This window comes from Salvia miltiorrhiza, chromosome 4 (assembly GCF_028751815.1).
Source record: "Salvia miltiorrhiza cultivar Shanhuang (shh) chromosome 4, IMPLAD_Smil_shh, whole genome shotgun sequence".
Classification (NCBI taxonomy): domain Eukaryota; kingdom Viridiplantae; phylum Streptophyta; class Magnoliopsida; order Lamiales; family Lamiaceae; genus Salvia; species Salvia miltiorrhiza.
In genome coordinates this window covers 42,928,494-42,944,343 of record NC_080390.1, presented here as the reverse complement: position 1 = coordinate 42,944,343, position 15,850 = coordinate 42,928,494, and the positions used below count along the sequence as shown (strand labels likewise).

The following is a 15,850-nucleotide window of genomic DNA, read 5'->3' as shown; positions in this document are numbered from 1 at the left end:
TATTAAATAATAAAAAAAATCGGAACGGCGTCTAACGGCCGTTTGTGGCGTGGGGTTAGTTGTATACTTTCTGTCGAGTTTGGGGGGCAATTTGTACCAAGTTGGAGAATGGGGGGGTATACGTTCTAGGGGGGTCATGTTCAGGGGGGGTATCTGTACCTTAACCCTTATTATTATTAGTGTATTTATCTGTTATAGCTAGTGAGAATGAATATGTTCGTGATAAATGAGAATAATGAATAAGTCAATATCAATCTAAGAATAAATTGTTTGTAATGCACGAATAGCGTATTAAGTTAATATGGTGAAATTGTGAAAAATGATCGTATCAACAATTATGATTTTATGTAGGGTAAAGGTCACTTTTTGTCCCATCGTTTCAACGAATTCTAAAAAATGTCCCACCCTAACGATAATATCAAAACGGTACCCAACCTATCACAAAAATATCATCTGTGTCCTGCAAAAAAAATTCAGGAATCAGAAACTTACGTGGATTGTCGGACTTACGCCATGGCAAATCCACGCAGACTCATTTAATCTAGGTGGAATTAATTTTTTTGCAGCCATTTAAAAAGCCCAGAACGGCACCGTTTCAGCCGTTCTTCTTCTCCTCTGTCTTATATCTTATTCAGACGCAGCACTCTTCTTCAAATCTCAACATTTGCCCTAGTTTCAAACGCGGCACTCTTCTTCCCCTCTCTTTTATATCTTATTCAATCTTCAATTTCCATCATTACAAACTAATTCGAAAACTGATTCCATCAAATTAGACATAGCAGCAGATACAAGAAATTTGGAAATTTTCAAAAAATTATTCAAATTAGGATTGAGTTCAGGCTGGAAATTTTCGAATGGAATTTAGGAACAAATATGCATAAAGAAGCTGAAGAAGTAGGTTGAAGAACACCGCGATTGGGGATGGCACGCGATACCTACCGGAAATTTTCAGACGCCTCTAGGGCTTCTTCAGGCCACCGCAATTGTTAGGGCTTCTTCAGCAACCGCCAGCTTTTCATGCGCGATTTGAAGAAGACATTGAAAGCCGCCACGATTTCAATGAAGGCCGTCGCGATTTCAAGAAGACAAAGACAACCGCGTTTTTTTTAGGAACAAACTTTGAAGTATCGAGTGTTTTTTTTCTTACACAGAGGAGAAGAAGAACAACTAAAACGGTGCCATTTTGGGCTTTTTAAATGGCTGCAAAAAAAATTAAACCACCTAGATTAAATGAGTCCACGTGGATTTGCCATGGTGTAAGTCTGGCAATCCACGCAAGTTTCCTATTATCGGAAAATTTTTGCAGGACACTTATGATATTTTGTGATAGGTTGGGTACCGTTTTGATATTATCGTTAGGGTGAGATATTTTTGAGAATTCGTTGAAACGATAGGATAGAAAGTGATCTTTACCCTTTTATGTATGGACAATTCCTCAAATCTTGTTCATTCACAACAAAATAATTTATTTGTGCTTCGGTTAAAAAAAATGCTTTTGAAGGAAGAGATACTATTTCACCAATCAAGCCAAAGATATCTAACATATTCATACCTAACGATTTTCCACAAAGTGGTGACGAAACGTATAACTTGTACAAATCTTTCCATCTTCCAAGTCGATACGATCTTCGCCCCTCCAGGATTTAAACACGGGTTTGAACAGTTATTCACGCATTACAAGCGTGCAGCTTATTTGTAGATTTATATTGGCATATTCATTATTTTTCTTTTACACAATAAATTTGAATGAATTAATAATAGTCATAGGATTTGAATATTTGACGTTTCAGATTCATTCTGATTTTTCACCATATTTTGCCATTCTCACTGGATTTTTCTTCAAGTAAGAATCATTAAATAAAATAAGAACGAAAAATCATTTTCACCTCTTCGATCCATCAAGATCTATGGTAGATACATCGTCTTGCTGGATGAATGTATTACCTGGGTTCGAATCCTGAAAAAAGCAAAAAAATTATTTTTTTCGAGTGCAATAATTTTAACAACTAAAAATCGAGCCTGGTCTCTATTTCGACAAACACAACACCAACACCTTGCTTATGTTTCTTCTTCCATTTTGTTTCTCATGCTATGTTCCTACATTCTTAACTATGCACCGGACTTTCTATTTTATTTGTACGAATCTTTGCATGTTTATTAAAATTTACTATTATTGAGAACTTTGCACCAAATTTGTTTGTATTAGTGCAATAAAAAATAACATAAAAATCTACTTTGAGTTGAGAATAGACCTGAGAATTTTGGCTACGTTTGCTCTTATTTTGGCTGGTCCGCCAACATTTGGTACAGAATGGTGGAAATGAACCTCATTCGTGCCAAGAATTATGGAGTCAACACTTGATACGGATAGTGTCAGTGGCGGATCCAGGGGGGGGCTAGGGGGGGCTTCAGCCCCCTCCCATTTTTTGAGTTTTTTTTTTTTTTTAATAATATAGATATATATTTTATTTTATATCTATATATATGTGTATATAAATAAGAAATACAAGGAAAAATATAGTAATACATTGTTTATAGTATTCAACTATCCATATTGATTGCTTAACACATTGAGTTGTTACATTTATATTATTTTTATCATTTTTTCTTTCTTAGTTAATTTTTAATGTTGAATTTGAGTCAATTCTAGAGGTAAAAGTAAAATTACTAATTATTAACTATGAAAATTAGTTTATTTGTTTAGAAGATGAAACATTTTCTTAAAAAAAAATGCATAAAAGTATGTCTTTATATGCTTTCAATCTGCTTGATGTTGAATTAATTGAATTGCGAACAATTATCTATTATATTAAGTGATTGTTAAAAAAAATGCATGGCCATAAAGTGTACGGAATGCTCAAAAAAAATTGCTTCGGGGGCTCCCGCCCCCGAACCCCCGTGTAAATATTTTCAGACGCCGTAGTCCAATAGATTCAGCCCCCCCTAAGGTTGAATCCTGGATCCGCCCCTGGATAGTGTGAATGATCATTCCAACTGGCACACGAATCTAGATCCGAATATGCAAACTGGAGAAACTAAATTAGATTTAGAAATTGAAATAGAAACTGAAGTTGGCTAGACTAGACGGTTTCAACGGTCATTTTTTCCATGATGGAGTTGCGTGTGACGATTGTACATGTGTCAGAGCAACGCGACGAAAGGAGTAAGGTTATGTGAGAATTTTTGTAGAGAGATAACTTTTTAAAATGCAAAATAATGAAATTTGAACATGATAAATTTCAATCAATGCAATAATAGTGTCAGATTGGCCGCATCTAAATGGGCAATTTTTTATCCAAATTTTTCAAAATTGTCCACAATTTATTCAAATTAAATTGATGAACACCTTTTACTTTTCATTGTCTATAATGACTATCTGAAATTTTGTCACTTTTTTAAATGCCCATAGTCTATTACTAACAATGTAGGAGTATTTATTAGTATGAATCTCGAAATGCAATATTCTAAAATCCTTCAATCTGATTTTTAAAATTGTGGAGCGGACTGTACAAGGGAACTAAAATATGGATAGGAAATGTAAGATAGTGCTTCCAAAATAAAATTATACCTAGTTAAACATTAAAAAAAATAATGGTATATATCATGTTTGTATATGTTTAGACAATCACTAATATATAAGTGTCCACATAAACCCACAATATTTAAATCTAGAAACCGGTCAATTTTCAGTACAAAATTATGTTGATAAGGTCACCCCAAGGGTCGTGCCTATATTTATTTGACTCTATAATTTACAATAAATATTGTTAGTCGACGAGGTACAATATATTATGGGAAAAAGAGTCTGTATAGTCATAACGAACCCCAAAGTATTCAAGCTTTTCATGATTCATTAATATCTACTTTTAAAAATATAATAGGACTAGGTAACATTTTAATTTCATTTGAAGTGACACTTAAGACTCTTGCCCTTTGATTAAATTAAACTAATGACACTGGTTAAGATCACTTCTTCAAGACTCCACTCTTTTAATAGTGTATATTTCAATCTCAATTTTCCCAACTGTTTTGTCCAGTTAAGTGTTTCAAGTTCTTGTTTATTCAGCTTATTAATATAATAATGTACTGGTTTGATGAATGTGCATGGAAATATTAATATAGAATTATGAAGAATTGAAACTACTGTGCTAATTAATTATGTGAGAAATCTACCAACCAACCACTACCTTCATCTGTGTTGTTGATTCGGAGATATGCCATCACCAAATTGATACAGCTAAGTATAGCACTGAGTTTGACAGTTGATTATAATACTATATGTTGCATTTGGATATTGGATTAATTAAATATTTACATTCATTGTTGAATATTTTCACTTGCATTAATTGCTGTTGTGCAGTGTTCTTCTCAAAGGTAAGTTTATTTTACTTCGATGTATATTTCATGTTATCAAAAAAATTAAAACTTGCACGGAGGAGAATATTTAAGATTCTCTATTGTCAATTTGTATGATATTATTTATTACCTGTATAAATGGAGTACATGTGATAATCTTTAGTATTTAAGGTCATCTTTTCATTGATTTACACCAAATCCAAACCAACCTCACTTTAAACTGTAAATCTACTGTGACTCAAAACCCAAAGAATATTATTCATATAATCTCTCTACTTACTTTTTACACCTTTTCAATTATACCCATATATTTATTCTAAATTATACATTCACCCTCAAACTTTTCAATCACAAATTTCATATAAAATTAGATATATATTAGTAAATAAAAAGTATTAAATTTATTATTTATTAAATAAGTAAAAGTGCACAAGTTAGCCCTTAATTAAATCAAGGGTTAAGTATCAAATAAACCACTAACGTGGAAGCCCTTATTACATCCAGCACCCTATGGCAAGGGATGTGTCAACTAAGCCCCTAAACTACGTAATTTCGGACAATTAAGCCCTTCGACTTAACGGCTTTTAATTTTTTTAATTTGAGGGAAAAATAACAGAAGGCAACTTGCCGGAAGACATAGACTGAACAGGCAACTCGCCCAGTTCCTCTCTCCACCGGAGACCTTCCAGAATCGCCAATGCTTCACCCTCCATAGTCGAGAAATCCCCTTGAATAAAACTAAAACGGCAGCAGAGATTCCCAACAAAACCTTCAGAGATGAACGCCCCAACACCTAAACCAGAGTCACATTCCACCTTCCCGTGGAATAAGAGAATGTTTCGAGCAAACCAAATGGACAAAAGATGATTGGTGAACGTTTGGTGCACCTCCTTATGTTGAACAACCCGGATTTTATCAAACCAGATAGAGATAGTGCAGATTTTGGAGTCGGCGGATGGTGGTGGTGGTCATCTGTTGTTGCTCACTGGAGTAGAGCAAGAGCGACCGTCAGTGGGCTAAGTGCTGCCGCCAGTCAGAGCCAGGGGAAGAGATGATTCGGTCGACGTCGATCCTTGCTGCTGTCGGTAGGACCCAATGAGAGAGGAAGAGAGACAGATGGCGGCGCCTGGTTTTGGGGTTAGGGCTTACAGGCGGCGGCGGGGCTTGAACCACGAGAGGCGGCCATGGTGCCCACTATGGTTGCCGGAAATTGGAGAGATGCAGTGGTGGCCACTATTTAGGTGTCGGTGATCTGAGAGAGGTGAGTGCAAGGAGAGAATAGAGAGGAGTCGACAGTGAGATCGTGAGAGGGAGGCCGAGATCTGGAGATTGGTGGCGACGAAGACGCAAAACAAAAGAGGGGAGAGAATTAGAAAAAAAATAACTGACGAAGTTAACTATCCGTTAGGGCAGAGGGTTTAATTGGATAAAATTAGGTACTTCAGGAGCTTAGTTGACACACCCCTTGTCATAGGGTACTGGATGTAATAAGGGCTTCCACGTTAGGGGTTTATTTGATACTTAACCCTTAAATCAAATACAATTAATAGCCATAGTCTCCAAGTTTTGATATAATCAGCATCTGTCTCAAGTAATATAACACATTCATTAATTTTTGAAAGAAAAAACAATTAGGCGGGTTTGGCGTCTAATGGTTTATCCTCTTTCATGTGGGAGGAATTATGAGGGATTTCTGCTTCTCTCTCATCAATCCTCTGATACAAAGCATGATTTAGTTAAAACTATACCAATTCCAATTCCAATTACAGTACAAGAAAGGAAGAAACAAAGTTGAAATGTCATATTAGCACATTCCCAAACCCAGCCCAACCCTATTAGTAACTCTTCCTATTCTTGACAAACTGTACGATTAAATCGATTAGTATGTCAAATATACAACTGAAACCTGTGCAACCTAATCACACATTTTACCAAGTCTAAGGTAGACACTGATTTTACAACAATTTTTCCGTTATTCTATCGGCATGAAACTATCATCTTCCAGCAAAGCTTCAAAATCAATTAAATCTTCATCAAAATCAACTTCAGGATTGTTCAACATCCTTTCTTGTTCAGCCTGCAGGGCGAGAACAAAGACAGATCAACATAACATTTCACATCATTCCTTTTAAGACAGATATTTGCCTATTGCGGCATTTGACCAAGTGAAAATACAGCTAGAGTAGTGTTTATATGGAAATCAAGATTCATGGATAAGTTTATGTAGACTTCCTTTTTCTGGTCATCCCTATTCGAATTTCGCCACTGAGAAATGAAAACCCAGGTGATCTACTGAGCTAACTAATGCGATTAATCCAACCAAAGAAGATGGCGTCTGCTTTGAATTAAGAGGTTGTCATTTTCATTTGTTTATTTATTTAACTTTTGTTTTTTAGAGGAAAACTAAAAGATTGTTGATTCAATGATCATTGGCCTAGAATGGATGCAGAGTTAATGGATATACTAACCACAGCCAAAGTAATGTACAGATTTAAATGATATATACCATACGTCTACCATGTATCTCTCAATTTTGGAACAGAGAATTCAAAATAATTCCATCAGAGCTCCAAACTCTTCCGTAGTAATGCAATGAATTTAGTTAAGATGAATAATGAACAATATAAGCACTTGCTGAAGACGGAAGTACGTGTACCTTTTTTTCCTGCATTTCTGAGACAACATTAAGCAATCTGCGATACTGATCCCGGGCTTCTGGGTACTGAACCATTGATTTCACCCTAGCAAGGGCCTTGTGCAGTCTCTCCTCTGTCTGTTTTCGACCTGCCTTTAGGAAATCATAGTCATCTTCTTTTGTTTCTGCTTCAACCATGCTACTGCTAGCAACACTTGCTTCGGGCCTGAATCCACTCAATCCTCGTCCTTTTCGTCGCCACCGCAAAATGACCTTATCTAAGATTCCAACCGACCAGATTATCTTTTTATAGTTCTTTCTCACCTGGTGTCCTCTCACATGAGCCTTTTGTAAGGAAAAAAGTTAGAATTTCAGCGTTCAATTGTTAGAGAAAAAGTTTTGTGAAATACAGTGGAAAATTGAATGCAATGATCAAATGACTGTAACAATTTACCATCCTACCTGAATTTTAATTATCTGCTGCCTAATTAGTAGAAAGTCTTTTCTGCCTTTCCAACTGCGGAATTTATTTTGTATCCGAACTGCAGCAGAATGAACAGGTTCATCATGTTGTCCTGCCTTCTTGCTCTTCAGAGCTAAAAGCGAAAGGGCGCGTTCATCTGATATTCCAAATTCACTATCGCCATACTCCTTCAACTGTTTTCTTTGAAATGACTGTACTCTAAAAACTTGGTGAATGCGAGCTGCAGCTTGAGTTGCATTACGTACAGCAGCCAAAGAGTCCTTCATTGAGAGCCCATGGGGCAAATCACCAGCACCAACTGGAGTTGCAATCCTCTCTGCAACTGTTTCCACCACTTTTTCTCTACTATCACTCTGCCTGGAATCTTTCAAGTCGAGTGATGATAGGTGGGAGCTTAACGAAGACTCGGCGAGATAACCAGCAATACCTTTGTGTCCATTGCTAGCTGCAAGGTCTGCAGGAGTTTCTCCTGAAGGATGTATTGGAGTTGGGTCTGTCAATGCTCCAGGTAACGCACCAATGGATATGAGGAAGGCTACTGTATGCTCTCTATGATTGCAAGTAGTGATAGATAAATAAGTCAGTAGATATAAATTGGCAACCAAACTGAATATTCTTAGAAGCTAATATGTCAGTTTCGAATGATTTAGTAAGGCAAAAACTTGTATATACATATGCATATAATCATAAACGACATTCTTAGTGCACCCAAAAACTGTGTATCAAAGAAAATATGTATGTCTTCAATAGAAGAATAGAAAAGTTGCATATGCAGCAAAAAGAATATTCAAAATAAAACTCGAGAAGTCACCTGCCATAATATGCTGCCCAGTGAAGTGCAGTCCACCCATTCACATCACGAAAATTGACACTGACTCCAGCAGCTATTGTGGGCGGGATAGCCCAATCATAACCTAAAGCAGCCGCAAAATGCAGTACACCTAGGCCTTCCGCATCTAGTACATTAGGGCCTTTCCCACCTTCAGCAATCTTTTGGATCAGCCAATTATGCAACTTCTCCTTTAAAAGCTTTTGTAGTAGCTGATCCTTTACATTATCATCCTTCTTAGTAAAGCTCAACATTTGTTCCCACTCAGTGTCGTCTTTCAGCAAGGCACTGATTTTACTAAATAACTGAGAGGTTTCATCATCAATGCTCTGGAGAGAGATTTGAGGAGTATCTGATCCAAGAGACAGCAGCTTTCCGAATCTCATGTAAAGGCGAGTTTCATCAGAGTCCACGTCCTCAACAGAACTAGTCCGGAATTCAAATTCTCGCACTTCACTGCATGCTAACCTATTACAGCATGTAATATAGAAGGGGACCCTTCCAGGCTCATGCAAAGGTGTAAGGCATCGAAGAACACCATCTCCTACAATCTCTGCAGGAACTTCAAGTTCACCAAACATGCAAGCCCATTTATAACTCTCCACCTCTCGATTCCTCAGGAATCTCCCCGTAACAAGCACCTATCATGACATAGAAAAATATTGTTTTCCTCTGGTATAAGTCATCAGCTTCATATTCTAGAACAATAACAAGTAAAGAAGTACAAAAGCAAACTTTGATATACCTTAATTTCTGACCCAGAATACACCCAATTTGGCGAGAAGTCAATAATGCTAAAGAGCTGGTCTTGAGAAAGAGAAGGGCCGAGAACATAGTTGTCTGATGGCACTTGAGTGGAGATACCAGAATCATCTCCATCTCCACCACCAACAGTCTCCCAGTAAACCCCAGAACCAGGCTGCATAGTTGACTCAGTGACATCATCAAGTTCTTTACTAATCCAACGATCAAAGCTGTCTAGCTTTTTCAGACCTTCTCGCATTACACCATCTAATAGAGGCTGTCTTAGGGACGGATAATTGGCTTTGTCCCCTGCATTCAAGTTTCTGCCAGGTTCTGATTTAAGAGAACTTTCCCCAGAATTCAAAGCTTGACGTTGAAGATCATTTTCCAAATGTTGTCTATGTTGATCAGTAAGGTATGAATTATGGAGCGCCAATGAGTCAGACAGTTGCACTTCACTAGCATCATTCAGTTTGGTACCAGGATGATACACTAGAGGCTGTCTCAGAGGTGGTTGATTGGGGTTCTGCCCTATATTGAGGTTACCATCTGGCTTCTGGTCAATGGACCATTCTGACATGTGCAGTGATCCACGATCTGTAGCCTGTTAGAATCTCAGAATCAGACAGTTATAAAGGATATTTGTTTCAGAGAGTAATTTGGTGAGCAGACACATTACAAAATAATTCATCACTACAATTCTGACAGGCCACAAAAAATCACAAATCTCAGTTGCAACTATTTATTTTGAAACACCACATTGGCATCACCATTCTCATGATAACTATAATAATGTTGAATGCTTCAAATGCTGGCATAAAAACAGAGGTAAAATAGTTGTTTAGGTCAACCAGAGACTACATTTAGTATGTCTATAAAATAGATGCGTAGAATTAGCATTCTTCCATTTTTTATTTTTTTTATGGGGAGCATTCCTACATTTAACATGAGAATATTCCAGGTAAGTATGGTTGCACCTTAAACAAACTTTTACAGCTAGAACAATAGCTTACCTTCTGGAATGGAAATTATTTTATTGCTTTTACGAATATAGATATTAGAACACATGTAAGAGCCCCAAGGTTAGAAACAAAGCAAGAGAACACAAAATTGGAAGGGTTAGACTAGATAGATCAAGTTATGAAGTAGCTATAAAAATGCCAGGATATAAAAGGAAATAATATCCATAGCTCCTGAAAAAGTTCACCAAGTCATCATTCAAATAAGTAAGACCCCTCAAAAAAAAGTAAGAAACATATATTGACTTTCAATCAATTAAAAGCCTATAAGATATCTATGATGAATGAAGTCAGCAGAAGGTTCCACACTACTGAGGCTGCAGCAGCTTAAGTGTTTGAATAATTTATAGTTTAAAAAGAGAATCCTTCTCTATCCATGAACATAGGCACTTGCAATGTTCTGCCTCACTTCCTCACCAAACACCTAACTTCACCACATCGGGCAAGAGGAAGATAGAAGAATGACAAAATCCCCTCCTCACTGTCAAACGTGGTTCAGTCATGCTCTAGTTTTGTGTTTCTATATGCTACCACTGGTTGTTGTAAAAGTTGCAAGCAAAACATGCACTGAATTATTTCAAACATAAGATACCTGCCACTCTCCCAGGCTATCAGAATGGTTCCTGAACTCCTGCTTCTTCCTGAATGCACTAGTGAAAACGTGATCGAGGAGTTCATTATCTTGTCCAGGCATCATGCTCATTGCACTAGATTGGGTAGAAGGAAGTGATAGCTGAAAATCTACAGATTGATAACTAGCACTACTGCTTTCAGCTACATTTCCCCATGATGGGAACCCAATGTCTTGCTGAAAATCATACGTCAAACCATTATCCAGCGGAGTTCTGTTTTCTTCTCCTTGTGTGATGGGTCCAAAACTCATACCAGGAATAGCTGATGACTGTCCCTGGTAGTTGCCTATCAATAGCAGCAAAATGTTACTAAATCCAAAAAGAACAGCTAAGAACATAAATCTAAAAATATCCGACTCCCCTACCCATGCAATACAACTGATTCACTTAGCAATTAGCAGTCCAAATGGACCTGTATAATCTTCCACTATTTCGCATTATTAACTATTTTTTTCACTGGGAAAGTTATGAGATAATAAAAATCATATCAAACATCACCTGAAACTTTTATGACATCTAAAAACTTAAAGCAATTAACCATGACTGCTTAAAACACCCAAGTGAATTTACAAAATCACACCAGCACATATGGAAGAATAAATGCGAATGTAGAATAAACGCAGGCATATAATTTATTACTCGATACAGGAATTGGGTGGTAAGGAATAGGGCCAGCATCCGTTGTTGGTACTATAGGAGATTGTAGATCATGAATAGTTTGGAATCCAGGGTGCCTGTATGCTGCAATCAAAAATATTCTATCATGATTTTGAAGAACACGGTATTCATAGTAGCTTAAAATTTGACAAAATAAAAAAGATAGTTACCATTCAGTATACTTCAACTATCTCTTAAAGAATAATAAAAGGATAAAAAAAAATATCCAGTAGTAACACCTGATTCAGCATCTTCAAGATCAGACGCCAGAGTACTGTTATGGCTCGTTGTATCTGTGATTGGTGATGCTCTTTGATAGTCATATGATTGAAATCTAGAAGCAGCTGAACTGTCCACCTCGGAATTAGATACATCTTCACTTTGTCGACTAGCTGGAATACTATCAGCATCCCTGATGCGATTGTAATTTGTCCTGTTCCCCTGTGAAGAAACAAATGTCAGAGATTTCTGAAAAAACAGTAACAAGTGAATACTCATTAGTAGATAAAGAACCAAATATAGAGAAAGAAAAGTTCAAATCATCAAGGATAGTTGAGTCTGATTTCATTTACAAAATATAGTTGAGGTCGGATTTGTAAGAACTGTCTGATCTGAAATTCCTATAAATTAAAGCTTACAAGTTACAAGTTAAGCCTGCCATTGTTTAAGCCAAAAGTTTTAGAAAATAACCCTGAGATATCTAGGGGGATTTAGAATGCATAAGAAATTATCATTACCTTTACCTCCCGGTAGTGGACAAGAACTATGTGAGACAGTTCCCTGAAGCAGAAATCAGACGCAGAAGTAAAAAAAAGGGAAAAAGAACAAAGAAAGTCGAAATAAAATAAAAGTCTGATGAACAGGAAGCTTAATGAATAAAAAGAAGAAAAAAAATATATATATATATATATATCAGTAAAAATACTTAATAGACTTTTAAACATTTTATAAGTCAAACTCAGGAGAACTATAAAAGCAAAGGAGCCTGATACTGCATAAAAAACTGCAATTGTACTCTCTAGTCTAATCTTCACCAATTATTGATATACATTAATTATTACTATCTACATATTGGAGATCAGTGATCAGCATCCTTATAATAAGATTTTTTCTCTATTTACTGATTTTGGTTAGAACAAAACAAAAATATAGGAATATTTGCAAGGCTTACTCTTCAAGCATCCAGTAGCTACGCCTTTGGAAATTTTCGTTGTCTTCCCCATGAGCATAATAGCAATGAAGTACATCAACACTTCCAGCCTGGAGAGATTTTGCCATCTAGATATGTCATTTTTGTTGGGTAATCACAGCTTTCAAGGACAATGACATCCTAGTAAGAATCCTAGTAATTACTGATTTAAATTGTTTTAGATGCTAAAGTTTAGACCTCATAAAATTTGAAGGGATATCACCTAGACCTGTAACAGCAAGTTAAAGAACATAGAATCTCAGATATACCTTGAGCCTTTCATGAGCCTCCTTCACTGTTTTCCCATCCTTCTTCTTCCTCCAGTTATGACCATCTTTCCGGAAATACCTCAGCACCTTCCGGTCAAAAAGAAAGAGAGAACCATCTAGGAAAAGACATTAGATCCAAATAAGAATGTCAAACTAGATCAAATAATTGAAAATTATGAGGTTTCAAATCCCGCCCGCCTACCTATCTCTACCATATATGTATTAGCTAGAATGATTAATAAATTATCCAAAGGTATCCTACAAAGAAGAATGTGATTATGCAAAGTCATACTTGGGGGTCTATTGGGAGGCTCTGGAGCAATACGAAATTTCTTGTAATTCTGAAGAATTTCACAAATCTCAGCAGGTCGCAGCCAGCGATGTTGTGCTTCCAGAAGTATCTGCTCAATATCTGCAAAATAATAGCAACTCACCCCATGTGTCCAACAATCTAAGTGATTTCCTTCGAAATGAAAATAGTAGACAGCAAAAGTAAAGAAACGTCACTTATGCAGTCCATAAGAAATGCAAGGCTACATATTTAACTATTTTTACCAGCCCACTTCATCTCATGATAGTACAATGATGCAAACATTAAGGAATAGCAGATAAAATTATTTTTTGGACAATTTGACTCATGCAACCTTTTCGTATAGATTAATTGCAAAAAAATGTGTACATCCGGATATACGGCGCATCCACATCAATCCCTAATTCGGATGTTTTAATTCACCATTAGGGTTTTTAATCCCTAGTTAGAATTTATTAATCACAATTAGGATTTATTTAGAGTGGATGCACTGTGCATCTGGATGCACCGTGCATCAGGATGCACTGGAGTGTGCCTCTAGATTAATTGGTTCATTACTAAGATGCATATTTAGAGCTTTGTCCACAGTACACACTCTTCCTCCCACTCACCAAGATGTCAATCATACATTCATACCCTACACCCATTCACTAAGTTCTCAATCAAGATTTAAAACCTTGATGCCATTCCAAGCATGTTAGGGTCTTTGCATAAACCCAAAATGTGTTTCTTTATTAAATTTGAGGCCAAAAAAAAAATCTACCAGGGAAGAAAGATTGACAACAGAAGCTTGAGCCAACTCTCCTACTTTTTTACTATGACTTTAATCCAAGTTAGTGTCAACTTGAAAAAAGGTTCGTAAATAATCATCCTCAGATAGCGTCTTAAAAATCTTTTAGGCGAGGTGGTACCAAAATCCTGTAATCTATTGATAGTAGATCCATATTCTAGTCCAGCAGACACAGCGTTGATTAAGTCAAATCACGAAAATTTAGCATTTCCTAATTATCTTGTTCTTGATTAGGTTTTTGCTTATTTTCCCATATTCTTTGGTACTTTGTAAGCATACGAAGCATAACAATTTTTATTACACAGTACTAATAAGATTAGCAAAAAAAAAAATCTATGCACACAAAGAAACATATTTAAAGATATTCTAGAAAGCAACTAATTAAGCATTCCAATCCAATAAGCATTAGAAGTGTCACTCTAAGCATATGTTCTGGCCATCATAGCAACAAAGACAACCATTAACACAGTACATATCATCAAAACTAGAGTAATTTCTTGTTCAATTTGGGTCCAGAAACTAACTTGTTCAGAGCTAATCCAAAATCAAGCTCATACCTAGAAGGTAAAAGTTCAGTGAAAATATATTGCTAATCCCTTAACAATCACTTTCCATCATCTATATTGGCGAGTTCAACGTTCTTCATGTGCATTAGCATGTAGAACCCATAGTGAATGCCGAAAAACAATTAATTAGTACATTCCCCTAACTCCAACTTCAAACTAACTTCCGCGAAAAACTAAAATTCCCAATAAGGCAGTCACTCAGCATCACATCACCGCAAAAAATACAAAATAAATCACAAGCGCCTATTTCTTGTCAGTAATTATCTCTATAATTAGAAGACGATAACTAACAAGTCCAGACAAAAAAAAAAAAGACGAAAACTAACATTAAAGAAAAGGGTAACAATGTCACTAGTAAACAAGCAAAATAAAAAAGTCACCTAATTGAGCATTGAGCGCGTAGCGCCGACTCTCGGCCATGACACAGCCTACAAAGAAGCTAATTCCAAACCCTAATCACCCGTCTCCAGATCGAAAGCAGCCACAAAACAGTCTCCCAATTCGCAGCAAATATAATCAGTGATTCACTTAGCCCTCAAAAAATTCATCAAACATCAATTGAAACTCCCATGAATAAAGGTGGAGGATATTGAAATCGAGGAAGAAAAAGATTGAAAAAAGAAAAGTAAAAAGGTAGGGAAATAGTTAAAACAGAGTTAAAAACAGAGAGGAAAAGGGGGGGTGTGTGTGAGGAAGCAGCGAAGAAAGTAAGAGTGGAAAGGAGCCGCCGAAATGGAATACAGTTAAACAATTTCAAGACACAGCGACGCACACGGTAGAGTGGTGGGTATTTTCGTCTTTTCATTTTGTGATTTTTAGATATTTTTGTCCTCAGATGTCAATGGTTAATTCACCATTTGATTATACACTCCATCCCCTATTTTTATACTAACAAATGATATAAATTTTAAGAAATATTTGAGAGATAATATATTGAGTAAAAAAAAAGATTCATTATTTATTAAAAGAATGATAATGTGTGGTAGAATGTATGAGTCATGTTTTAAAATAAAAGTGATAATTTTTTATGGGGTTGACGAAAATGTAAAAAGTGATACTACATCCGTCTCATTAGTAATGTCTCATTATTTTTAGCACGAAAATTAATAAGTGTGTAATTAGTGAATAAAATGAGTTGGTAAAAATTATTTAAGCATTATTTTAAGATACACTAAGGACTCGTTTAGTACGCGCTATGGGATAATGTGTGATATGTTTGACCGGAATGTCTTTTACTATATGTCATATTAATATCATGTTTGGTAAAATATAGTAAAATATTTGTAAAATATGTTGGTACGATGTATTAAGATTATATAAAGTTAATAATAGCTATAATTAGCATTTGTATTACGTATACCACCTGCAAT

The 15,850-nt window shown here is 36.1% G+C and overlaps 1 protein-coding gene across 1 annotated transcript; it reads right to left on the bottom strand.

Annotated features, from left to right (window-relative positions):
* Positions 1-5,939: 5,939 nt before the first annotated feature.
* On the bottom strand, positions 5,940-15,201 carry LOC131021831 (calmodulin-binding transcription activator 1). Its single transcript, XM_057951125.1, has 13 exons — positions 14,861-15,201; positions 13,107-13,226; positions 12,815-12,930; positions 12,528-12,616; positions 12,094-12,136; positions 11,596-11,797; positions 11,339-11,440; positions 10,660-10,985; positions 9,050-9,652; positions 8,287-8,945; positions 7,454-8,024; positions 7,013-7,336; positions 5,940-6,433 (listed from the first exon to the last, which is right to left on the bottom strand). Exons 1-13 carry the CDS (start codon positions 14,898-14,900, stop codon positions 6,329-6,331), a joined length of 3,300 nt encoding a protein of 1,099 aa, XP_057807108.1. The 5' UTR covers positions 14,901-15,201; the 3' UTR covers positions 5,940-6,328.
* Positions 15,202-15,850: the final 649 nt, after the last annotated feature.

Coding starts and splice junctions, on each gene's coding strand:
- LOC131021831 (XM_057951125.1), bottom strand. CDS start 14,900: ATGGCCGAGAGTCGGCGCTACGCGCTCAATGCTCAATTAG. Junction 11,798..12,093: donor TCCACTACCGGGAGGTAAAG/GTAATGATAATT, acceptor GTTTCTTCACAG/GGGAACAGGACAAATTACAA. Junction 11,441..11,595: donor TCTTGAAGATGCTGAATCAG/GTGTTACTACTG, acceptor TTTTGATTGCAG/CATACAGGCACCCTGGATTC.